The sequence below is a fragment of the Alosa pseudoharengus genome, unplaced genomic scaffold (assembly GCF_046254945.1).
Source record: "Alosa pseudoharengus isolate Yale_2024_CS ecotype anadromous, Long Island Sound unplaced genomic scaffold, YU_APseudo_1.1 YU_APseudo_1.1_scf_14, whole genome shotgun sequence".
In the NCBI taxonomy this organism is placed as follows: Eukaryota; Metazoa; Chordata; class Actinopteri; order Clupeiformes; family Clupeidae; genus Alosa; species Alosa pseudoharengus.
The window spans coordinates 5,235,664-5,262,510 of record NW_027468609.1 but is presented as its reverse complement, the minus strand read 5'-3'; the positions used below and the strand labels follow the sequence as shown (position 1 = coordinate 5,262,510).

Genomic DNA, 26,847 nt, shown 5'->3' with positions numbered 1-26,847 from the left:
TAAATAAAACAGTCTGTGGACTTTGCAGACAGAGCCAGGAGTAACATTAGACCTGATAATATGCTTCAGATGTGATTAAGTGATAATTGAACATTTGTATTGGATAGGATCCCTGACTCTGAGGAGTTACCAGGCGTATAGAAAGTTCCAGAATGTTAAATGAAAAGATATTTGAGATACACCGAAGACAAATTAGCACATATAAGACAGCTGCACCCGTTAACTGGATTTGTGTGGTGAATACTTTTGAGCAGTATGTCAGATATTGGTAGCATGACAAGTACATTTACAACATCATACTTTTTTAGTCTCCCGGTCTCTCCTTGCGTGAACAAAGGCTTACCACACACACAGACAAATTGTAATGATCTTAATGTACAGCACGGTGATGCGTGATATACTTTATTCTTGCACTGTTGGACTTACTTATTTGCACCATCACCATGACACTCACTGTCATAGGGCACCTTACCATGCATACAGAATCACAGGCTCAGTCCCTGCCCTGTCACTGCCCTGTCCCTGCCCTGTCCCTGCAAGCGCTTCATGCTTATTCATCCTTAAGCACACTATGTGGATATTTGATTTAGTATATTTAGTATTTTTGTATTTTTTATCTTCTACTGTCTTTATTGTTTATTGTTCAGTGTTTTTTTATATCAATAAAGTATCTATCTATCTATCTATGAGTGCCACATAGTGGGCGAATTTTGGATACAGATGAATATTTGGGAGTTGCCAAAATATGTTTTGTTTGTTTTACTTTGTTGTTGCAAACTCATCTTAATAAAGCACTGCACACTAGTCTATACACACACACACCATGCGGTGTTCATATTATGTACAGCTATGCGGTACATCTAGTTTTTAAATACAGTTGTAGCCAAAAGGGTCAGAGTTTCTGGATTTGTGATGTAATTGTATATTAATCGGTGTTCTTCATTATTATTGACTCAGTTAGCAGCCCTGGGATGTGCAGAGTCATTAATCTGTTCCACAGCTGCATGCGTAATTGTGCCTCACAGAGCTAATGTCTGATCAGACATGCACCATTACAATCCATTACGCAACTCAGTGAGTTCAGATCCTGTACCACAGGCCTACCGTGGCTTTGACTGGGTCCTGTTCTTTAACTACTGGAGAGGGCTGGAATAGATGTCCAATGCTGCATGATATTTAGTTGTCTTTCTCTGTCTTGTGCTGACTGTATGAATACTACATTAGGAAATACTGTAAGGGATATCCCACAGCACGTGACTGGGACGAGTGTTGAAATGGCTGTTAGTGTCTTTCAGCAGCAGTAGGGAGGGAGCCATTGGGAGTGTTCATTCTTTAAATTGGAGGTAGTTTGCTGTCTACATCTCAGTGGTTTCTTCGCTAAAACGTAAGCATTGGTGTATTGTTATATCCTCTGCAGTGCAAGGGGGGAAAAGCCTCTGTGATTCAAAACTGGTCCTCTGACTAAACCCACGAATAAACTTTGCAGGGAACAAGTAATCCCCACTGAGCACAGTTTCAATACCACAAAAAGAAAAGACCTGGTTATGTGCCAGTCTCTATGGAGAGCAGACCCCATAGGCATTTCAGTCACAAAAAGGATGAAATATGAAGAAAAGATACAGCAGGTCTTTTCTTCCTACTGCTGTCAGACTTTACAGCTCCTGCTGCTCCAAACAGACCACACAGACCAACACTGACAATTCACTTGAGCAAGATCACTGTACAATGTTTACCAGAGTGTGCACTGTCCAGGTCTCCATGTTTATTCAGTTCCTTTCTTCCTTCTACTGTCAGGCTTTACACTGTACACAGCAAACCACATACACCAAAGACCAACAACTTCACTCATTTGCAATATTTATCATGTCCACTGACTGCTCCGTCTGTTTTTATGGATTGAATATTTATTATATCTAGTTGTGGATTTACTTAATTTGATTATTTTGTCTTTCTTTTACTGATACCTTCATCTCAATTATGATACACCAGAACAAATTAACCACTTGATATCAGTAAACAGCTGACAGGTTCAAGATAATACCAAATATTGCTGTGGTCTGTGGGTAAATAAGACCAGTGTTTTTCAACCTTTTTTGTGCCACGGCACACTTTTGACACTTAAAATGTCCCACGGCACACTAACATCCTGTGTGAAGAAAAAATAAACATACCATAGCCTAAAATGTCAAATAATAAACAGATATGGCCTTATTATGGCTTCATATGCAAGACCTGCTCAATAAAACAAGCGCCCTCGGTTTCATTTGTAGGTGACTATATCTAATATAATTGTTGTTATGAACTGGATATGTGATGATTCTGTGAATACTGGATATGGGGCCCCTGTTGTACAATGCCTGCATACCACAAATAGTGCAATCATACAATCAATGAGAGCATGTGGTTATAAATTCTTTGATGCAACAGTTTCTTTTCTGGACCAGTGAGTGACATTTGGGTAATTTTCTGCAGCACGCCTGCTGATCTCTCACGGCACACTAGTGTGTCCCGGCACAGTGGTTAAAAAACACTGAATAAGACAATAAATCCCATTTTATAGGTAGTCAAAATCCTGCACTGGAGAGGGAGGATTTAAAATGCTGCAACCTTTGGAGTTTCACTTATTGTGAAATCTAATATCAATTCTTAGGGCATGTTGAAGATTTTCAATATTTCAAATGTATTGGCATATACTTTAGAGCAATAAAGGACACTTTGTCACTCTGCGTTTAACATTTCTTGTGTGCCAATGTGATGAAGTGTCTCAGGACCCATGGTTTCATCCCGTGCAGACAGTCTTAATCGGCCATGGGTACCCTGCATTGTGCATACCGGTAGCACATACCAGAGTGAGGGGGAGAATGATGTGAGGGGAGTAGATTGCGGTTTCCGATGCTCTCCATAAAGAGGCCAGCTCGGGGACATCTGGGCATATGGTGTCTGCATCGCCCCTTCACATTCAAGACGCAGTGATTTGATCCGCCACATGCACGAGAAAAAAAAAAAAAAAACAGGGGTGGAGGCTAGCCCTGTAGCGAGGCCACTTCCTCGGCAAGCCTCATTCACGTGTCACTGATGGTTTTCCGTCGACACAAGTGGCCTTTTGAAGTCCCTTTTAAGAGCACAATTATCCGCCTACTCCAGACAGTATACTCACTTCTCACCTTTTTAATAAGCCGCTCATAGACAAACGTGTTTGCCGTGTTCTTTCTCTTTTCTCTCCCTCTCTCTCCCTCTTTCTTACTTCCCCGAGAACACTAAGTGCACCCATAAATTCTCTGTCACTTAGCTGCAAGCAAGGCTACACCGACACCCCCACCTCTTTGACCCCCCTCCCACCTCTCCCAAGTTGCTGGTCTTTGCCTGTTTTTGAGTCACTGCGAATGTGGCTTCCGCCCCTTTGATTCCCAATGAATCAGGTGTGACTGAAGGTGAAAGAAACCATTAGCAAGATACGTACTAAATAGTTAAAACAACTACCACCCTGGGATCTTGAAAGGGCTTGTTTAGTAGGGGGGTGGGGGGAGGTGTGTGTTGGAGTGATGGTGTGTGTGGGTGAGTGTGTGAAGGGGTTGAGTGGGACTTTTCCCTGGGAAACACATAGCCCAGCATGGTCCAAATGCTGCACTCCAAAGTAATTCCCCCAGTAACTCATCCAGCTGAGCTGTTTAAGCACCCCCCCCACTCCCAATCCTTCTTTTCGAGTGTGGAGAAGTCCGAGATGAGGTGTGGGGGTGCTCCGGCCCCTAAAGTACTATGTCATGAATAATATGATCCCATCTGTTTTGAAATACGACGGTGGCATCTGGTTCGGTTTAGGCTCATAAAAACCTGATGTGGATGCTTCAATCGGGGGGAGAGGAGTGAGGGGATCTCGGAGGAGCGCACTGGTGGCGTGTCAGGCCCCAGGCGGCCTGCTGACACGACCTACGGAGCCGGCCGTCGACTCCGTGGCCCCGACCCAGTCTCCCCAGACGGACGGGACCTTGCAGGAGCAGCGCATGGTTATTCTCCTCAAGCTGCAATGTTTATCGTCGAGCCACAGACATATCTACTCTTGGACAACAGTACATGCAATGAGTTCCTTGAAATAAGCATTGTTCACCGTCACCTCTTAACCATACTCTATGTGCCCCCCCATCCCAATAACACCCCCCAACCCCCCACCCCCAGTGGCCTAGGTTCAGGGATCCCACAAGTTATGATTGCAAGCAAGTGCAACTTAATCCTGATGACCTCAACGACAGAGTAAATATTACCACCCTGCTTTCAGCATGGTTAGCCAGTAGTCTGTACATCTTGCAACAATTTTCTAGCATGCTCTTGGGACAGTACATACATTAATCAGATATGGGTTTTGGTGCCTGACTCTTTCTGTGTCAGAGTTAAGACTCTTGTGGTCTGGTTAAAGACATGGTGAACAGGAGGTCTGACATGTTGCAGACATGTCGAGCTTCTCAACAATCAAATATAGCTGTATTTTCAATTCAATCCATATTTTCAACAATCACATGTGGCCAGATTTTCGATGGTCGATATATTAGGGACATAAATAGTGTCTGGCACACACTGATGCAATTATTGTTTTTTTCTGTCCCAAAGTTGGATTTATTACATAGTGAAACACATTCATAAAATAGAAATATGTTCAAAAAATAAATAATAAACCTTCCAATATAGTATCATTGAATTATCAATTGCACTAATTATTCAGATATTTTGCTAAATCCATGTAATTAACTAATTTAATTTAATTTTTGTTTATGTCTCTCCAAAATAGTAGAAAGAGAGAAAAATGTCACATTTCTACTGGAAACATGTTACTTTGAAGGATTGATCAACTAAAACTGGTCCACAGTGCCACCTACCTTTGGCTGTGGTAAATGTCTTCAATTTACTTGAGAGTAATACTCACATCAGTGCATATGATGGTGACCAAACAGCTAACAGTATGCCAGTACTGTGAATGTATACAGCTTGATGTGCTAGGAATGAAAAAGAAAGAAAGAAATGTGACTAATTTATATGGTTCAATTTAAGGACATAGTTGTAGAGTACATTAAATCACGTTCCAGGCAAAAAGCTAAATTGAGAACTAAAGATGTGTAACAGATAGCCATGTGAAATGCAAAATAATTATACAGGGCTCCCTCTGTGAGAATCTGTTAATAGCCTGTTAAATGCAAAGTCTGCTTTAAAAAAAAAAAAAAAAAAGCTACTAACTGAACCTACAAAAACATTGCCAGAGTAACTTTTATTGAGGTGCAGAGCAGTGCCCGCTGTGACCCTACCCTAGGGCACTGTGTTTGGCATGGGTGGCACGATTGTGTGGCAGCCAGCAGAGGGTATTTTATTTGATGCCCGCGAGGCCCTGCGACTGGCTAGGAGTAGGAAACTACAAAGGCCCGTGCCATCAGCGAGAGAAAAGAAAGAGCAATGACATGATTCATCTGGCAGTACATCTAAGAGCAGAGTGAAACTAGTGCAATCTGTTGATGCATGGTCATGCGCATACCAAGAGCTCTGGGTCAGAACAGGCCAGCGGGTATGGCCAACAACCCAGTTTCTCAAACCAGGGGCACGGTGTAAAAAAGAACCATCATGTCAAATATAAGATGAGTGTGTTTGAAGAGGATCAATGTTCACTAGTATGGAGGAAAAAGATGAAATAGATTTTTCTGCCAGTTGATATTTCAGTGGAGGATGAAGCACAAGGCTACAGTACATGCACACTGGTAACTGGATTTAAAGAGGCTCACCACCCTGCTTTGGGGCCTAATGCTCTGAATGCATTCATGAAGCGTATTCTTTTTGCTTAAAGAAAGGAATCTATGAAGCAGTCCTTCAAAACTTTTAATCGCACAGGGAAACAAAGCTGTGAGCTATTCATACGTTTTTAAACTTCAGAAAACTATTATTGATCGTATTAATAAATGTATCTATTTCAGTGTTTCTCAAAGTGTGGTCCGCAAGCTATCCCAAGTGGTCCGCGGGCAGACGTGGTAAAATATAATATAGATGAGTTGTTTGCAATATTGAACCAACTTGTATGTAAATCCAAACAGTTCTGCAACACTGTCTATGTAAGATATGCCAGTTTAAATCATACAGTATGAATCCTCTGACACAATAAGCAAAGTGCAAAGACAATAAGCAAGGGGGTTCAGTGGGTAGGCCTATAGAGTAGACTAATATACTGTTGAAGTAGGTCTAATCTTTTTTTACAATTTTTTTTTAGCCATGGGCGTAGATTTAGGGTGGGACGCTCATGACTAGTCCTAACCAATATTTTAAGATGACAAAATTGTCCCCACCAATATTTTAGCGAACTCATTTGTGCTGCTGATCATTCCGACAGCCAGCACGACAGTACAAGAAAGGTCGTCGTTTGATTGGCTGAAAAACCGAGGGGGAGGGGGAAGGGTTATCTGTAGTCAAGCGAGCAGGTGTGTCAACGACAACGGTAAGTTACCAGGGCTGTCTGTCAATACATAGGCCTACCCCATAAAAGGCCAGAGTGAAACATTTTGATATTCCATTTTCCCTTCAGCATACATACAAACCCCTTTTTGTGGTGTGTAGATCAGCTATGCCACCCAAGAAGAAGAAAGGGGACATACGAAGCTTTTTCATAAAGCAGAGTGTAAGTAAGCAAAATAATTAGCCACACAAGCTAGGTAGTGACCAGGCTTTCAAATTATGCAGATTCTATTATGTAGAAAAATAGTATTAACTGGTGATAGCATATGTTACCCAGGATATTGTTAAAGATAAACCTAGCTTCTGTAATCTTTCAACCAAGAAGTCGCGCTATCAATAGATGCTATTACCAAGTCAAGTTAGAATCTTGGAAGTCACAATAAACATTGGATCTGGACATTTTACGTTTCTATTCTGTTTATGTTAAGTATTTCTGTAGCCTACACAATGCAGAGAAATAAAAGGGAGACCCAAATTCGTTTGAAGGACTGCATTGCATTATGACACATCACACATGCTGTAAAAACGTGTTGGCAATGTGAATAAGTTAACACTGTTGGTTATTCAAATATAATGAATCATTATTTGATGAATAATATCCAAATAACATTATCATATACAATATGGTAGGAGGGTTAAACTCGCTAGCCAAAGGATAGGCTACAAAATGAATGAACCACTTTGTATGCAGGAAAGACAGCATCAAACCACTACAGATGGATGGCAGCTTGAAGAAACAGCATCGGGGCTTAGGTGAGGTTCTAATTATTAGCCTGTCAAATTGTCAATTCAGTTGGAGTCAGCAGCATTGCTGTACAATATAATGAGATGGAGTAGATTCACTTCTGTATTGTGATATTCTGTATTGCCAACAGTCTAAAATAACAAAGGAAATCGCCATTAAGGCACTGGTATCTTACAGCAAAAGAATTCCAATTACAGTTAAGCAAATACAAATATGATTTAGAGTCGCATAAAGTCATAGACATATTTAATCCTAAACTATGGTGCATTTCCGTACTCAGTAACATAAATAAAATACTATATAACTATATATATATATATATATATATGTCCCCACCAAAGCTGAGACCAAACCTACGCCCTTGTTTTTAGCTAGGGTTAGTTACAGTAAGTGGTCCTTTGTCTGAAAAAGTTTGAGAAACACTGATCTATTTGGAACACCTGAAAAATGCAATGGCTATGAGCATATTACTTAACTGAATTGTTAAAGCTGTGTGTATGTGTGTGCGATAGATAATGTGTGACATGTGTGATGACCTTTATGGGTTGGAGTTATCATCTGACTTTTGTGTTGCTAAAATCAATAGCTATTGACTGGTTATTTCACCCAGAGGCAAATTATGTAGCTCGCATGTAGGTCACTGCTTTTCCTGTACAGAAGTACACATACAATTCACTTTTACCCTTTAAAATAAAATATGAAGTACCTTGGCTAAAGCACCAGGAGGCGAGGCAAAATACCAGTACAAAGCTTATCAAAAATTTAATGGGGGGGGGGGGGGGGGGGGGGGGAGGCGCAAAAAGCACATCACAAACATATCAAACCCTTCCCTATGACAAACGATGAAACAACAATAGAAAAAACCCCACAAGCCCTTCTCAAGTACATTTTTTATACAACCCACCTAGTTTTATTCAGAACATGTGATGTGGTGTTGCAAGAGTGCCATCATTACAAGAGACGGTTTAAATGAAATAAACAGACAGGAGCATCTGGGGAGGATCTATCAGCTGGCAGGCATGCTGACAGGACACAAATTACCCAGAACTAATGAAGTAAACATAATTATGGAGCTGTGAAATGATTTTCAACTAACCGCAGATGCTAATAACAGGTACTCCTCTTGTCAAACAGAATGCTGATTGGTACATGCACCAAATGAACGAACATGTACAGTAAGGAACGTTAAGTGGATTTTGATTTTTTTTCAGCAAAGTGCATTTTTAAAGTGAACAAATTTTGAGAAACAGGATTTTTTTGACACAGCATAAAACTATGGCCGCTAATGTAAGAAAAGTCTGTGAGCATTTCCTGTGTCTGTGTCATTGTCACGGATAAAACGGTGTGTTGAGCAGGTTATTGCTTTCAAAAGAGTCAAATAGGTAGTGCTGTAAAACACCTCCCCTTCAATATTTAGTGCATGATTTAGTGTTCTGAGGGAGAGTAACCCACTCATCGCCTCAGGTGTATGGCAAGGGGTGGATGGCACAACGCACTTACACCCACAGTATATATAAAAAGTATGGCACATGGTCACGTAGCTAACCACAGACAGACTTAGTCATAACAATGCTAAAGCTTGAAGTGCACAATTTCTGTGATGATCAAAACCACACTGATGTGATTAAAGAGATGAGTTCATCTGTGACGTGTGATTTTGGTAAGCAAAATGTTTCAAAGCCCCCCCCCCCCAGGGACAGTTAACACATTATAGGCTGGTGATCCTGTTCTCAGCAACAAAATCCTTCATTTTTCATTTCAATACATTTTCATCGGTATTACAAAAATGATATTCTTATCCCTGATTCTGGATTGGCTGAGGTGCTGAAGCCTCTTTGTGTGTACAGAGACTGATGGGGTCAGCCCTCTTGGGGGTTGTAATGTTTAACCATAACCATGCTATTGTCCCAACAACAACAACAACCCAACAACATCCGCTGGTTTGTGTAGAAATACAACTCAAGAGTAATCTATGTTACACCAAAACATGCACTACATAAACAAAAAAAAAAACACTACCTAAAATTCAATAATGTGTATACTTCCAACAGGAACTATGTCTTACAGGCACATGGACACAAAGTGCCCTGGATCTGGCTGGCAGGCTGTCTCTCTAACAGTACTGGAAAAAGACTCTGAGGAGGGTGGGAAAGTGCATCTGTAACGTGGATGGGTGTTTGAGTCCATAACGGTCTCACAAAATACCTAGAAAAGTCTACAAAAACAGCACTGAATGCGAGTAGGTGAGGGGTGGGGGGGCGATGAGTCCAAACACAACCACATCCATGATCACAAGTGTTTCATATCAAGCAGATGAGAAAACAGAGCAAAATTCATCCACATATTCGTACAATTTTACGAAAATACAATAAGGTTGCTTCATCTCGATCAACTGCAGCAAGAAATTACCATTTTCTTTTTGAAGGTGCACATTCATTGGGAACAACATGTTTCATGTAAAGCATGCATTTTTGTTTTATGAGATCAAAAGAGAAGGACCATAACCAATTACCATTTGCATAGTAGTGGTTGCAAACATTCCATCTTCTATTTAACAAATAACACTGATAAACTCATTCCACTATCTGGTACATAGCCAGCACTGACCTTGTTTGATTGTCTGATATGCACTTGAAAGGTGACCTAACTTACAGTGAAACTGCGGATAGCATGCTGGATTGAACTATGATCAAATGTGAATAACGGTAAATGTGTCTTGTGAATGAATCTGTGATTTTGATGGACGGATGAACCACTTTTGAGAAAGACGGACAGAGATGGCAAATTCTACTTGTGTCCTTTATGCTTTTGGCAACAAATGGGTTGCGGAAAAAAAACAATTCCCGAAACAACAGCATTGATATCTTTCATGGCAGGCGTCACTTGGCTTCGGTTGACATTTTGCACATCATGAGGATCTGCTTCAGGGCCTTCTGCACGTCTTCATCCATTTGACCCTGCAAAGGACACAGGACTTAAGCGAAATGCTAGCAGCCACTCTCCAAAGCTAATCAGATGTGCCTGCAGCGTTCCAGCCCATCTCTGATAACCTGTCTTATCTACTGCCACAGCACTGGGCTATGGTAATTAACAGGGTGACATTTATGATGAATTTCATTCCACCGATATGATCACAGACCTGGACAGCATAGAGGAGATGCATCCTGTAGACGGACACAATCTCATGGTGTTGCTTCTTAGATTCCTATTGTGGGGGGGTGGGGGTGGGGGGGGGGGGGGGGGGGGGGGGGTTGTGGGATAAAGAGTGGCACAGGGAGAGATGAAAAGAGCGATTTTAGAGAGGCAGTGAGAAGAACAACTCTGAAACACTTGCCAGTTCTATTAAACCACACAAAGTCCACAATCTTTAACAGAAATATCATGGGTCACCTCTTCAGAATTCCAACTACTTCTCACAAAGAGCTATAAACTGAAAGCTGAAAAGCTGTAATAATACACAGGTCCTCTTGAATCTCAACAACACACACACACACACACACACACACACACACAAACCCACACTCATTCAGCTGGTGGAGCCCACCCTTAGCCGTGTGAGGGACTCACCGTGAGCTGGTACTGGAGCTGCTTGATCTGCTGCTGTAGGGCCTCCAGCTGCTGGCTCTGCTGCTGCCTCTTGGGGGCGCTGCTGCCACTGTAGGACAGCTGAGACAGGCTGTTCAGCGCCTCCTTCAGCTTCGCAACCTCCTTCGACAAATCGTCAATCTGGAGTGGAGGGTGAAGGGGGAAATAACAAAGGCGTGTGGGAATATATCTTTTAAGTTGGGTATAGTATTAGTAACTCAGGTAGGGAGACCTGGGGCCTCATTTATAAAAGGGTTGCGTAGAAACCATCCTTCATTTGATCTAAGATAATTTCTGAAATGATCGTACGTGTGATTCAGAGAAAACGAACGTACGCACAAAAAAACGTGCGTACGCCACCCTTCCAGATGTGCCCATTATAAATCACAAATGAACGTCAACTTGTGCGCAGACGGATGCTTTTAGGTCTCCGCCTTGTAAACACCCCCTCATCAATATCATTAGCATGTTTTAATTAAATCAATGGCCTAAAAGCTGTAGCTTATGTAAAATTATATATTGAAAACATTGTATAGGCCTAGCCTATGCCATCTGATGTAAACTATATGCGTCAGTTCGAATAGCTTAACTAATTATGTTTTTTCCAGCAAAGCTTTCTGGAAAGAGATCGTATGCATCCATGTCCATTGTCCTCTGCTCGCTTTCATTCCTTTTGCTTGCAGTAATGTGAATAATCAACATTTCGTATGTTTAGGCCTACTTTGTAGAAAAAAAATGGGTAGGCCTAGCTTATGAAGGAAAGACCTCTAGGCCTATATAATCCTGTACGTTATGGTACAGTAGGCTACTGTACGTTTCCAACATGACCCAGGGTAATATGCTGATTTAGCCTACAAAACAGAGGACTAAATTATAAGCGTTATATGTCATGTAGGCTTAACGTTTCTTTTAGGGTAGGCTATGTTTTTACATTTTCTTTCAATAATGTCCAATGGCTTAAACATTGTCCTTTATTGTTTGCTTTAGGCTTACCTTTATATTTTATCCTACATTATTCAACTCACGTATTGTCATCTGATCTTGGGCACTGCCAGTCAAAAAAAGCAAACAGGTGCGCGCTCTGCACCTCTTTACGCAACTCAGACGCAACACTAAATATGAAGATGCCCTGCTTTCAGAGGATAACTTCCGTCCCTTGGTTGTGTAGGCTATATATGATATAAAATATCTATAGCCTACATTGTATAGCTTACAGTCAAATATTACCTTTCTGTTACGAAGCTGGGAATAGGCCTATGAGCGCAAATAAGGATGTAGTGGAGGCTAAACGCGAGTAAACGCAGTTTATCCACCTGAAATTTCAGAAATAGAGTTTAGGCCTACCCACCTCTTATTAGAGTTTATCCACCTCTCAAAAAAGTTTATTCACTTTTAACATTCAAAACTGTATGATCAAATACTATCCTATATTCCCAATACTGCACAATAACCTCCAACATTATCAAACTGTTCGAATGCCTTTTTGAATGCCTTCCTCTCCTAAACGAGGGCAATTGGACATTTGATGGTCAATATTAGATTGGTGAGAACACTAAATATACTAGATCACCTGTAAGAATGTTTCAATTATTCTATCGTCTTGATGGGTTTTTTTAGATATTGTGAAATAAGTAAGCTATACTGTACGTCTTTTCACTTTCTTAAGTGGGCTACAGTTCTCATTAGCAGTTTTATGCCAAACCATGAAACATTAAGCTGCGTCCAAAAACGTCTTTAAAAATCTTCTGATATTGATCATGCATATGGCAAAGAAAGACATGAGATCGTTGGTCTTGGAATTTTGAAAATGCATCGCACTTAGACCTCAGATTACTTGCAGTACCCCGGCATTACCACAAGGAAATGGTCGTACGTCAAGTTTGAACCTGACGTGGAGATAAGCACTTTTCCACGTCTAAGACGGTTTTTATAAATCTGAGCGTTGGCATGGATTTGAGCGTACGCACGGTCTAAGATCAAATCTGTGCGTAAGAACGCTTTATAAATGAGGCCCCAGGTGCTCCACCAATATTACTGTAAGGCGGGGATCACATTAGCCAGCGGCAGGTTTCCTATTGTTCTCTCTGGTTTGGCAGCGGAACGGTGGCAAGGCTGACGTAATGCTAGCGTTGAACAAGCTGAGCATTGAACTTGGTTCAACTTTAAAAGCGCAACGCGAGCTTATTCAATGGACAAACCGTTTGTGTTGCTTAGGAACGAGATAAAACTTATTATGGTGTGAGCGTTGCGTTACGTTTGCCGCTGCCGCTTGCCGCTGGCTGATGTGATCCTCGCCTAAATCGTTTTTCTAAAACATTAATAAAATAGACACCTTCAGCACATTCACTGAGGTCACTTTAGAAGAATAGAGGATGTTTTTTGGTAGTATTTCTTCAGGAGTTAAAATTCAAATCTATTTCTGAAAGTTGATGTCATTATGGAAGTCTAGTATACTAATAGTCCAGTGGGCTTGACCTTAAGGAATGGGACAGATAGCAAACCTTCTTGTTCTTCTCCCTCTCCGACGCCACATGGTTCTCCACCTGCTTCTTCAGGTGTGCGATGAGATCCTGGGCCTCGCGGTGCTTGGCCCCCAGCGCGTTGTTCTCCTGCAGCCTGGCGGCGGCCGTCTCCTCCAGGGCCCGCTTCTCGGCGTGGCCATCCCTGGCCTCCTGCCAGGCTGCGGCCACCTCCAGGGCCATCTCGTCCTGCTTGCGCAGCGCGTCCTGCAGCAGGCGGGTGACGCGCGCCGCCTCGGCCTCCAGACGCTCGCGCAGGTGCTCGTGGTCAGCGCGGGGGACCGCGTCGTCGGGCGTGCGCTCCTGCTCCACCGCGAGCCGGTTCTGCAGCGCGTCCACCTGCAGGCTCTTCTGGCCGAGCTGCTGCTCGAGCGCCGCCGCCCGGGCCTCCAGGTCCTTGATGGCGCTGCCCAGGGAGGACACCACCTGTGTGTGGTCAGCCAGCGACACCGTGGCCTGGGCCTGGGCCTCCATCTCCTCTGTCAGCTGAGCGATCTCTTTGAGCGCCTTGGCGTGCTTTGCTTCGCTCTCCTCCACCTTACGGACGGCGGCTTGCAGCTCCTGCTGCTCCTTCGTCTCCTTGACGGAGCCGGTCGGGGAATCGCCCTTCCCCCCCGCCGGCTCGGGCGACTGGCTGGTCTTGAGCTGGCTGCGAGCGGCGCTCAGCTCGCTCTTGGTCTCGCTGTAGGACTTGGAAAGCTCGCGCAAGCGCCTCTGCAGCCCCTCGATCACCTCGCCCGTCTCCGCCTTCATGGCCTCGAAGTCCTTGGCGGCGGCCTCGACCGGCACCATGCCCTTGATCGCCACCTGCAGGATCCTCACCTCCTCCTGCGCCTGCTTGCACTTCTCGGCCAGCTGCGCCTTCTCCCGCTTGAGCGCCTCCTGCTGGACGCTGTGGCTCTCGCGCTCGTGCGCCTCCTGATTGGCGGCGATTTCCAGACGGCACTCCAGCTCTTGGATGCGTCCGGTGTCCCGCTTGCCTTGCTTCTCAGCGCCGGCCAGCTTGGCCCTCAGCTCCATCACCTCCTGCTCCAGGCAGCCTTTCAGCTTCTGCACCTTCTGCATCACCGCGTCGTCCACCTCGGTCCCAGGCCGACCCGCACCTCCACCGCCACCACCCTGGAGCACCTCGGCCCGGAGCGTCTGCACCTCCTGGGTGGCCCGCAGGTACCTCTCCTGGGTGGCGGCCAGCTTGGCCTGAAGCTCCGCCACGCTCTCCAGCATGGCCATCTCTCCCAGCGGCACGGGGCTCAGGCGGGCCTGCAGTGAGCGGTTCTCCTGCTGGCTCTCCTGAAGTTTGGACTGGACGCTGTGCAGCGTCTCCCTGAGGAGCAGGATCTCATCCCCGCCACCGCCGCTCCCACTCGGGTCCTCCTCGACGGCAGACGCGTCTTCGGCCTCCGAGAGCGACGGGTGCTCAAAGTCGGCCCGCGTGGAGTGGTAGGAGGCGTTGGAATCGATGCTGTTGGGCCGCGAGTCCTCGTCCTCTCCTTGTGGCGCTGGCCGTTTCTAGGAGACAAAGAGACGAAGCAAGAGAAAGAGCGAGAAAGAAGAATGAGAGGTGAGAACAGAACAATGTGAGAAGAGTGATCATTTTGTCAACTGTCTGAAAAAAAAACTAAAATGCAACTTTAAAGCAACACCAAAGAACTTTCCCTCTGTCGCACGCACGCTATTTGTTTATCCAGCACGGCTTTGCAAATAACGATGTCCACAGACAAGGTAGAATATGTTGCACGATTTATGAAAGTACGATGTATTGCGACATCAGATGCAAGTCAAATTTGTAGTTTCTTATGTCTCATTCCATCGAACTACAGACCCGCTACCCGATCTGGCAAACTTACATAGTGCGGTTATAGCCGATAGAGGGCCGCGAAGCGAATGCAGAAGTGCCGTTCAGCCTGTTACAAGTTGATGAACCACTGCAGCGATTTTGGATACATTATCTTAAGGTACAAAAAACTCTTTGGTGTTGCTTTAAACCAACTGCAAACTGAATAAATAATTCTTGTCAAAATTAACATTGTGAGAGAAAACAACAAACAAACTCACACACTAAAACATGCATATTTTCCATAACTTTCAGGCTTTTGCCATTAATTCAACAGAAAAAAAAAACAGAAACACTGAGCTAAAGATATTTTATTTTCCCAGACTCTAAGCCTTTTGAACTCGCTAGCAGAGAGAGCACTCTGTGCCATTAGTCCTGCAAACATGAAGGACCTAATTTACGGTTTCACTGTGAAAACAATCTGATAATCCTCATTACTTATTTAAATCCATTTTGAATGTGGATGCAGACACTCGGGTGCATATACGAATGCTAATGATGCAAACAGATTCTTTCAGTCACACATACAATTTCCTGAAGTGCATCTCAGCTTTGGATCAGGCAGTTTATACAGTAGCAATGCCATCTTCATATATGCATTATTAAGGTTAAGCATATTGGGACCATTAGGATACTTCTCGACATGTGTTGTATCATTCTAATAATAGTTCCATAACTAGGTAGAGAAACTAGGCTACAGGATTTCCAAGTTGGCACAGTTGTTATGCATAAGTAATAACAAATAATAGTAATGAGAAGAGGAAATAAAATTTCAAAACATTTGCGTTTGTAGTAGGGCAATATACTGTACAGTGATGGTCAAAAGTGTTGGCACCCATGCTAAAGTTGACTGAAAAGAGGAATATAAAATCATCTTTTGGCAATTTCCAATTCCTATTAGCTGGTTTGATTTGCATTGAGCTCAATGAGCATCAAACCAGCTAATAGGCTAACTGAAATAACACCATGCCAATCTCTAGGTATGGTAAAGGGTATGTGATGATGTGGGCTATTTTAATTCCAAAGGCCAAAGTAACTTTATCAGGATGCACAGTATTCTGGATCCATGAAATAACTGGCCTTTAAAAATAAAAATCTGCCTGTCTCTATGGGAATTTAACATAGGGGTGGCAATACTTATGACCCCTGTATTTTAAGGAAGAACATTTATTTATTTATGATACATTATTCATTCACTAAGAAAATTGGTGTCCTTAAAGGTTAGATATTTCCTCATTTTTCACTTAAGGCATTAAGATCAATTTCCAAAAGATGATTTTATATTCCTCTTTTCAGTCAACTTTAGCATGGGTGCCAACACTTTTGACCATCACTGTATTTGTATACGTTGCATGTTTTCATCTTTTAACAACCATAGCATTGAGATAATCTTTGAAATACTTTGAACTATTAGGTGTGTGCTGTACATGTTTTCTGTAAAGATATGCTAAACACAAAGCTGTTCTTCATGCATTAAATATCATCTATGGAAATTATTTATGGAAACGTGAGCCTTGCATTTTCCCCCTCATATTGGACTTACACTGTTTTTTATTCTGGAATGGCAAACAAAAGTTGGACTTGAATTGAAGGGCAAATTGAAAAGACAACTGAATCTTTATTAAATTATAATTAATTAGAAATTAGAATTAATATATCACCCGTGAGAGAGATTCAGATTAGTGGACAATGGTGTCGCACCGCGACCAGGCGATCATCTCACAGTAGAGCCTTCCCTTGGGTTCTGACGTTCTGGAACTCACCTTGATGATCTGCGAGAGCTGCTGGTTCTCCAGCGAGAGCGCGGCCACCTTGGCCTGCAGTGTGGCGACGAGGGCCGCATCAGCATTCCCCCCACGCTCCACCTGCACAACAAAACCAACAGCCCAGCATGACCACCATGGCAGACCGCACATTCCTGGCCCTTTGTGCTGCCGCCCAAACAAGAGAGAAGACAAAAGCCCTCCGCTGCCGTCATGGCTCAGGAAGCCGCTGAGCCTGCGGTGTGTGTGCTGTGGTGGTGGTGCCGTTTGGTGTGTGTGTGCTGTGGTGGTGGTGCCGTTTGGTGTGTGTGTGTGCTCCCGCTCAGGTCTGAGCCAAATTGAGTGCCAGACTGCGGCAGTGGCATCACACACACACACACGCACATACAGTACACACCGCGGTGGAAACTGCTTAAGCCAAGACAGATCCGCTACACTGCTTCTATGTCTGAAGGACTTGGAGAAAATCACCTGCCGTGACCTCAGACATTGTATTTAATCAAGCAAACAGGAAGTCTTTTTTCTGAGTTAGTAACTTGCATAAGACTTTCAGAAACACGTGCAAATGAATCATGCTGGAGTTCAGGGCTGTTCATTTAGTGCACTTTAATTGCCTGTCAGCTTTGAGTTGGAGTGTGCCTTGTGGCAGTGGAGGTAGTGTGTGTGTGTGTGTGTGTATGTGTGTGTTTGCGTGTGTGACAGAGTTAGAGAGTTAAAGTATATTTGAGAGTGAGACAGAGAGAGAGAAAGAGAAAGAGAGATTGAGGTCTGCCTTTCCCTGAAGGCTAACCTTTACCTGAACAGGTCCAATAAAAAAAAATAAAAAAAACTACAGCTGGTGAAATGGCTTCCAGAGAGTACAAGTGGTTGAGGATCAAAGTCTGGACCACATCAGAGAATATTAAAGGGACTGTAGTAAACACACACACACACACACACACACACACACACACACACACACACACACACACACACACACACACACACACACCACACTAGCCTTGGGCTCAGTCTGCTCCACAATCTGCTTCAGATCTTCAATGGTCTCCAGCAGCATGCTCTTCTCCTCCTGGAGCTTCTCAATCTCCTCTTTCAGCGCAATGCTACGGATCTCATCCTCCTGTACACACACCGCATGCAGACACACACACACACACAATTTATGCATGCTCACTCAAACATAACACACATACAGTATGCACACACACGCATACACACAGCCATGTTGACATTTGCACACACCAGACCCAAGTTGTTATCTGTAATTGAGTCATTCCACATAATGTCAGACTGTTAGGCGTTAGGTTGTCGTTAACTCCACAAATGCGTGTTAGATGGACCCCAAACACAGGCCGGCACTGGACTGTCTCGGGGGCTGTTTCTGGTGCTCACCTTGTAATTAAACCTCTTCGGTGTGTCACTCTTGGCGGAGGATGGCGTTCCCGTCGGGGTCAGGTAGGGAGGGGAAACGATGCCTGCCAACTGAGAGCCGTAAAAGTTATTCAGCGCGCGCGTGAGTCAGGGAGTGTTTAAACTGCACGCGCGTGAGTCAGGGAGTGTTTAAACTGTGGGCGCAGAAGGGGAAATACCTGGGATGGCTTTGGATGATCACAAACACAGCCTAACGTGCCATGGGCCTTTGGATGATCACAAACACACAAACACAGCCTAACGTGCCATGGGCCTTGACTGTAAAACCCCCCAAAAAAAGACTGGCATTTTTCGGAAAGATCTGAGTCACAAAGAGAAACTCGACTAAAATGGTAGAGCTCATTGGCTCTTTCATAGATCCTCTGCCAAGAAGGCTATGGTTTAACCAGTGACGCTTTGTTGCTTTGTTTGTCTGGTTATTTGGCTGACACTCATGGGTGACAAGTTGGTTTTGAATTGTAACATGATGATGGAGAAATTGTTGATTAGCTGATTCTGTATTACCAAAACTGGACTTTGTTCATCTTTGCAATAAAGGACGTATCCGCCAAGTTCATGACCAAGGACTTGCAGTTGGTCACTTTTTCGTAACCGATGTACTACGACAGTTTGTTGCTGTAAAGAGTTTAAATAAATCTCAAATTGCTTTTGCCATATATGTGTAGTTAACTACAAAAACAAATATACATTTTGGCCAACAAAAGAAAAGGAGTAAATTGGTATTTTTATTTTACTATTGCTTCTGAGTCTGAAAAGAGCTCTAAAGAGGATATGTGCAGGCTACAGTTAATCGCATCCATCACACTTGGGAAAGGAGAACAGTTCCGTAGCATATATAGGTCTAGAATATGCATAATAAACTATAGACTATACCTGAGATAACTTAAAAAGCCTCTTTGACTAAAAAGACTACGGAAATGGCTAGGGAACACAACAAAGGCATCCAGCAGTTTAATGAGAACAAGTAGGTCAACACCTTACAGCATCCTATACTTGCTCAGATGTTCACCATCACTGGCAAAATAACAATGCATTGTAGGCTATGTTCAAAAGTAAGAGGCTTTGGATACATCTGCCCCTCAATAAAAATTGATATCTTTCATAGAAAACATTGTTGAGAAAAGATTTTGATGATTTTTGCCATCTTTACACATCCTTGCCTGGATGAGTGAGCCTGACATAATCCATGCGCTAATATTTTCCAAGATAGGCAAAAGGGCAGTGTTTATATAGAGCAACATTGAGCTAAACACAAACATAACCTGTTCAGAGCAGCTTTGAGACGCAGCATAAGTTATGCCCTATGTCACAAAGTTACTCCTGAAGTTACCTAGATAAGCTAGTAACCTCACTCACCAACCTCACAACCTTCAGGATTTCGCTAAATGTAGGCCTGAATTCAACTTGGCGGGAAACCTCTTTGGGCATCTGCATGAATTTAGTTTCACTTTCCAAAGCAGAATGGGTTCTTCTTTGACCCATTACTACACCTTTCTGACATGTTTCATGAAAATCAGACCAGTGTTTTTTGAAATACTGCTAAAAAAACAACCAACCAACAAACAGATATGGTTTAAAGCACAACAGCAAAAAAGAAAACATATATATATATTTCAATCTATTACATCATCTTAGCTCCAAAAGAGAGTTGATGAAAGAGGCTAAAGATGACACATCCAGCAGCCGAACCACACAGTCAACTGACAGACAGACACACAGACACAAGGAAAGGGGCAGGCAGACAGGGTGGGGTTTTACCTGTGTCGGACTAATAGGAGGTGGAGGCGCTTTTCGTTTTTTAGGGGTTGAGTTCCTGTCATCATTTACCCAAGCAGCCATTTCATGCTGAAGGGGAGTGAGAGGTAGAGAGAGAGGGAGGGAGGTGGGGAAAAAAGACAGAAGGAGCAAAGGGATAGAGAAAGAGGGGAGAGAAAAGAGACAGAAGTGTGTTTTTTTAGTTGTGTTAGTAAAGAGAGGTGGGGAAAGAACCCCGAGGGTTTTGATCTACAGAGGATGCTGAAGTCGAATTAGGTTATCACATGCTCATCGTGCTTTCATTTAACGTGTATCACATGAGTCTCGTTGAGAAGAAAAGGAGTTTTCACACAATTTGTGATCGAGATGGCAGCTATTGGCTGTAAATGCACACTTAAGCCTGCACTCTGTGGCAATCTTTCTGAATTCTTAGCAGCAGAGTCTGGACAACCTGAGTTGCTATTTGTGGAAAAGTGGAAGGAGACAAATGCCTACCTGTGGAGTTTTTTGTGGAGTCTTATTATCTGCAAGGACAAAAGGGAATGGTTCTTCTCAATAACATGTATAACCATTTACACAAAACAAAAGACTTTGATGTGAGACATATGGGCCAATCTCAATTCTCTATTTTACCCCTTCCCCCTTAGTTTTGCGCGTGGACGTGAGACGAAGGGCTATCTCAATTCTCATTTCGATCGAGGGGTAGGGATAAGGGCAAGGGGTAGATACCCCTTAAAACCAAGTAAGATCGGGAGCTTACTTGAAACCTAGGGGTAAGAGAAATAGCCAACATACAACGTTCACACCGGAAAAATAAGCACACCGAGAGATTCATTGACATGAAATGTTGGCATTAATAAGGATTATAAAATTAAAATGGTAATTGTTTTATGTTGCATTCAATCTTGTGACCATATATTGAAGGTCCTGTTCTTCACGAGGAAGTTTTCAAAAATCGCTGTTTTGGGAACGTTAACAGCACATCATTATTTGCGCGAATGTCTCGCATTTTACATATTTCCATGTCTGATACCCCGCGAATTGGCAGCATCCCATGTTAGAAGAAATGTGAAGTCCAACAGCAGCTAAATTCGCTGAACTTTTTTACCGCTCGTCTGATATGAATGCTGCATAGGCCTACTGCTGCCGACTCCTTGCATAGGCTATTACAGGTAGCAGCTAGCGATTGCTTCTGATGTCAAGTAACGATAATTTGGATATTATTGTAAAATATCGAAGGAGTTGTGGGATGTTTACATAGCAAACTGCATGTTTATTTTGTCCCCCATCCCTGTTTCATTCACCCGGACCAGAAGGTAGGCTGCGAACGAACATAGGCACGTTCTGCTGTTGTTGAAATAATTCCTGAAAGGTTTTATTCCGAGCTGAAAATGCAATGATAGCCTATTTGACAGAAGACAGGTTGCTAGTGACAAAATATTAGCTTTCAGTGTGGTACGATCTCTGTAAATTACGTTAATTCAAGTGTTCAAATCATCCCGCTCTCCCTTATGGTTGGCTAGTGGTATCTCATTTCCAAGGGGAATATTCTTCACCCCTAGCCTATGTCTTGCCACTCGGTTTCGAGGGACAAGGGCTAGGGGTAAGATGAAGGGATATAGGGAAGGGGAAGGGGTAAAACAGAGAATTGAGATTGCCCCTTAATCACCAGAAGATGGCAATGTTTGCCTGGGGAGGAAGCAACAGGCTGCATTGGTGTCATATCATTTTTCACCACTAGGTGAAAAAGGGGAACATGTATTTATGAGATTGGGTAACAAACCCATTTCACAGTCTGAAGGAAAACCTACCTTTGGTGCAGACAATATTACATAAAATATAAACCAGTGTAATTCAGTCCAAAGTCCAACATTAATATTTACACTTTCTAAGGGCCGTGTTGAGAGGTACAAAACCTCGTCATACCCGAGTCGGCTTGCTGTCTCTGGAGAACCGAGTTGAGAACATTCCGGACTTCGGCGCTGCCAGAGAGCTTGGCGTAGTGCAGCACGTCGCAGCCCAGGGAGTCCGCGGCCCTGAGGTCGGCTCCACACTGCACCAGGACCTGTAGCGCTGCCACGCAGCGGCCCTCACAGGCCAGCATCACGGCCGTCCTGGGGGGGGGTGAGGCACCAGTTAGACAGAGATGCAGCGGCAGTGACTATGGCTTGACCAGTCCAAGCAACATCAAAGTGAGCGCAAAGGCTCTGGGTATCAGGGGACGATGGCTAATGAAGCTCAAGGGATAACTAGCATGTTGTCCTTTTGATGTGGTCTGGTGTTAGTCAGACCACAATTAGGGTTGAATATTTTGTGTGTTTAAATGTGGACACATGATGTGTACCTGCAGCACACTCAAAAATGCTAAAATAACAAAAATGTTCAACAAGAACAAAATATGTTAAGAAGTGTGGGCAAGCGTTTCAAACTTGCATTGGGGAGCTGAGAGCGTACCTGCCGTTCTTGTCGCGAGCGTTGACATCGGCCCCCCACTTCAGCAGGGTGCTGCACACGTCAGCATGTGCATGCCTGGCTGACAACAGCAAGGGTGTGAAGCCCTCCTGGAAATATAGCACAACACCCACACACAAACAAACAAACACACACACATACACACACAGTGTCATCATGACAAAACCAAAAGAAGTTTGTCCATTTCCTCTTTTTGTTCTGAGAAAGTCTTATCTCTATACTTTGTAAATCAGTGTTCAAACATAGCGTTTGCATCATTGTGCTACTGGTTGTTGTGGGTATTCCCCGCTGTATTGCATCATTGATCCAAAGCTCTTTTACTTGTCAGACTATTTAACTTTCTATTGTGGAACAGCTGTATAATTACACAAGCCATACTCGGAGCGGTCAGACATAATTAGTAGATGCCTTTTCGTGTCAGACTCCATTTATGGGGAGAGGGAGCTTGTCAAAAGACAACATCACTAGGTCAGCGAAGGGATGCAACAATGCCTGCACTCTAATTAACGCTGGGAAAGGCCTGACACTGTGGTCTGCATTTCACAGACAGACACACAAAAGGGGGTTGCTTTAAAAAGCCTTTGGCTAGCGATCCCGTCTTTCCATGGTGCTCTGACAGAATTGGATCTCATCTCCTCTCTGCTGTCCTACCCCTACACACACACACACAAAGGTCACTGGGTGCTAGCTAATTATCCAGGTCCAAGAAATTGACACAGCATCAAAAGATTCAGATTTAAGAGCTTTGGCATGACTCAAACCATAGCCTGTGCACTCCACTTCTACCAACGCTGTAGCCTAGGCCATGACTCAAGGCAGCAATTAGGGGCTTTTTCACACCTCCTTCCTTCCTTCCTTTCTGTGTACGTCAATTATCCCTTAAAAAAGAGACCCTGTCTAGGGGTCACTGTTCATATGCGTCACTGCTGAAGCCCGTCATCAAGACAGTCAAGTGCACAGACTTATACAACCACAAATTCCACTGACCACTTATAAACCGAGCACATACTGCATTCTACAGCTGGCCTTTTCTATGACAAATTTTTAAATGCTGACCACCCCCACCGGCACCAGCCTTTGACAACATGGTGCGGATTGTATGGGTGCACTGTGAGTAGAGGCAGCGCCGGCAGAGGCGGATTTATCTAGCCCACTTGGCGTCATAAGTGAGGTGTGTGACCTGTGCGCTTAAGTGCCTGCTAACGGTAGTATCAGTAATTTAGCGCACGACCGGGAGGAAAAAAAACCTCGGCGAGGTGACACATTCTTTGTGTGTCCACATTGTTTCACGACACGCTCTCAACACATACTGGCGCTGGTAAATAGGACGATAGGCAATGCACCCAACGTCTTTTTCATCAAACTTTGCATACAAACAAAACAGGACGTGACCGGTCACTCTACACCAGCCTACCACCAAGAATTTTCCAATGTAATGGAATAAACAGACAAACCATAAACAAATGAATAAGAGAGCAGTGAAAAGGGAAAGAAGGGCACAGAGACTATATGGAGTAAAGGCCCATTCACACCAAGAACGATAACGATAACTATAAATAAATATCGTTCTCGTTAATATGAATGACATCCATTCACACATAAACTATAACGATAACGACATGAAGAACGATATCGTTGGGGATCACTTTCAGAGCGATTTTCAGACCGATAAAAAATGAATAGCCAATCAGAACCCATAGAATTGTAACCGTCACATTCATTAACACAAGGAGAGACTTTGTTTATCGTTGTTCAGTGTGAACGCTTTTATCGTTATGGTTATAGTTATCGTTCTTGGTGTGAATAGGCCTTAACACCACACCTGCATCATGTACAGAGGCCATGCAGTCGGAGAATCTAGGGCCAGGGTGACTAATTTAACAATCTTACTTTAGACATCTGGAACATTAGCAGTGGGTAGGAGGTGCCAGGGAATTTTATGGTTACTGTTTAAACCAACAGAGCGGGAGGGTGAGTGAGTGCTTGGACAAGTTATTTTCAGAGGCCTGGAACTGTGTGTGTGTGTGTGCGACTTGCGTGTGTGACACTGTAGGGCACGTTCTCAATTTTCAACCACTCCACTGACCTTGCTCAACTGTTTTTTTTTTTCATTTGCAGTGGACCGTACTCTGTTTGACTAGTGAAATAAGAGGCCTCTAACTACATGGCCCTACAACAGAGGTTCTCCTTAAGCATGATCCAACAGTAATGTTTAAATATTCTATACATAACTTTGACCAGCACCATTCAGGTGCCTCAGTTAATTTTAAACTGGACAGCTTCCAAATAAAAGATCCAACCACAGAAATGGGTTTCTGAACTATACTGTACACAGTTTTGAAGACCACTGGTTTTTCAAAGAGACAGCTATAGCCAAGTCCATTGCAGGGCCAATCTCTTTTAGGTCAAGCCAAGAGATTGAAACTTGGAATAGACTGTGCTCCCTTGTTTGAAAGCTGGCTAACTTTGCTACACAAGTCATTTTGTTTGAGATCATGATTTATGAAAGCAATAAATTGAATGTTTTAGGTATTTGGTTTTATTATATATTACAAGATTAATTTGCAAGTAATGAATGTGAGATTGCAGAGTTGGATCAGACCGTTTGGAGCTTTAAAGAGGTCAGCTAATACACGTTTACATTAGTATGCGAAGGAAAACACATGGCAACTGATAACTGTACTGTAAACATTTAGTTCACTGACCATGGGGATTTTATAACGAGCCACTCTCTTCTAACATACATTTATTTCAAGATGCAGGCATATAGGCATATAACAAGTGGGCATACCAGACAACCCTTGAAGAATAAGTTCCAGATGCAAAAACCTTTTTTACTCTCAGATCCTGGAGCAGCCCAGCGGCTTCAGAGCGAGGCTTTTTGGACTGTCCACTGCTCACCCCCTTAATATGGCCGCCAAGAACTTCCCACAATGAGATGCAGAGAACCGCGTCGGCCTGGCAGGGCAGCCGGCACTTATCAGTGCTAATGTCTGCTGCCAGCGCTGTTTGATCACCAGGTGCCTCCCCGCACACACAGAGCAAATGAAGATTAAGGGTCTCTTTTATCCGCAGAGAATCAAAGCGCCATTCTTCTTACGTCGCGTGTGCAGATCCCTGATGTCTGCTAGTAATGTGTGTGTGTGTGTATCTGTGTGTGTGTGTGTGTCTGGGGGACTATTAGGGACATCGAGAATAGTCCTAGGGGAGGGGAAAATGGGGCGTTTGTCCGGGAGCAGCTCCTCGATCAGATGGGTGATGAGGCGGGCTGAAGGAAAAGGCATGGTAGCCTTTACACAGGCCTCGAGAGAGCCAATTTATAGAGCAATGGTGCTATAAGAGGCCTCCACATCCTTTACACATTGAACATAGTGAGTGTGCTGAAATGTTCCGATCTTTACTACTGATTGACCTTGAAGCTCCCATTTACAGGGGTGGTTTTCTGTGTGCACATCCCTAGACTCATGGCACTAAGAAATGTCTATATGTCTGAAAGTTAATCCCCATTATCCTATGATTTCAATCTCTGTTCTATATTAAATATACAACTACACATTCATCATAAAAGATTTGTTGGAGAAAAAAAAAAGTCATTGCATTAATTAAAGCACAAAGTATTGCCTCTTTGTATGAAATGTGTAATATAAATATTACATAAACTTGCCTTGCCTTTGTGAAATTTATGGCGGAAATACGCATTACAAGTGATACAACATCATACTTGACTAGAAAACCTTGTCAAAGTGAGACTTCATGTCACTATGCTGTGCTGCTTAGCAGTGACAGACAGCATCTGCTGAGCAAAGTCTCAGACCCTTGACTGACTGACTCAGAGCTCTCATTTTTCTCTCATGTCTTTCAATTCCTTTTCCCCAGCCCACATTCTCTCTCTCCCTTTCAATGTCGTCCCTGCTCTAAGCGAGCCCATCTGGGTATTATGTGGGTAGAGAAAGCCATTCTCCCTTCCTGCTCTCAGGCTCTCTCAGAGCAGAGCTCAGACGAGGGGAGCTAATTAGGAAGACCTCAAGCATACCAACGTTTCCACCAGACTTTGTTGGAGCTCACAAAAAGCCGACAACTGTGAAATCACTCCAAAATTACTCTCTTCCATAAAGATAAAAGATGAATCATATCAGAGTGGGGATGTAATATAATAGCAATACAGCAGCACAACAGATTCATCAACACAGCAGCACGAAAGATTCATCTTAACAAAGATAAAGAGAAAATTACCCCAAATGTAGAAGCTTCTACGTTACGAAA

General features: G+C 43.4%; 1 protein-coding gene across 3 annotated transcripts in view; it reads right to left on the bottom strand.

The window, feature by feature from the left end:
* Positions 1–8,108: 8,108 nt before the first annotated feature.
* The window catches only part of rai14 (retinoic acid induced 14), a 53,958-nt gene continuing 35,219 nt past the window's right edge, over positions 8,109–26,847 (bottom strand). The window contains exons 8-18 of one of the 3 annotated variants that reach the window (XM_076283530.1): positions 22,567–22,673; positions 22,039–22,226; positions 20,608–20,636; positions 20,116–20,202; positions 18,319–18,408; positions 17,927–18,046; positions 16,927–17,028; positions 13,312–14,838; positions 10,793–10,951; positions 10,365–10,430; positions 8,109–10,182 (exon numbers count right to left, since the gene is read on the bottom strand). In XM_076283530.1, the coding sequence (XP_076139645.1) occupies positions 10,105–10,182; positions 10,365–10,430; positions 10,793–10,951; positions 13,312–14,838; positions 16,927–17,028; positions 17,927–18,046; positions 18,319–18,408; positions 20,116–20,202; positions 20,608–20,636; positions 22,039–22,226; positions 22,567–22,673 (2,553 nt within the window). In that variant the 3' untranslated portion in view covers positions 8,109–10,104. Of the gene's footprint in view, positions 10,183–10,364; positions 10,431–10,792; positions 10,952–13,311; positions 14,839–16,926; positions 17,029–17,917; positions 18,047–18,318; positions 18,409–20,115; positions 20,203–20,607; positions 20,637–22,038; positions 22,227–22,566; positions 22,674–26,847 lie in introns of all 3 variants that reach the window. The other 2 variants (XM_076283529.1, XM_076283531.1) reach the window with 2 other exon arrangements.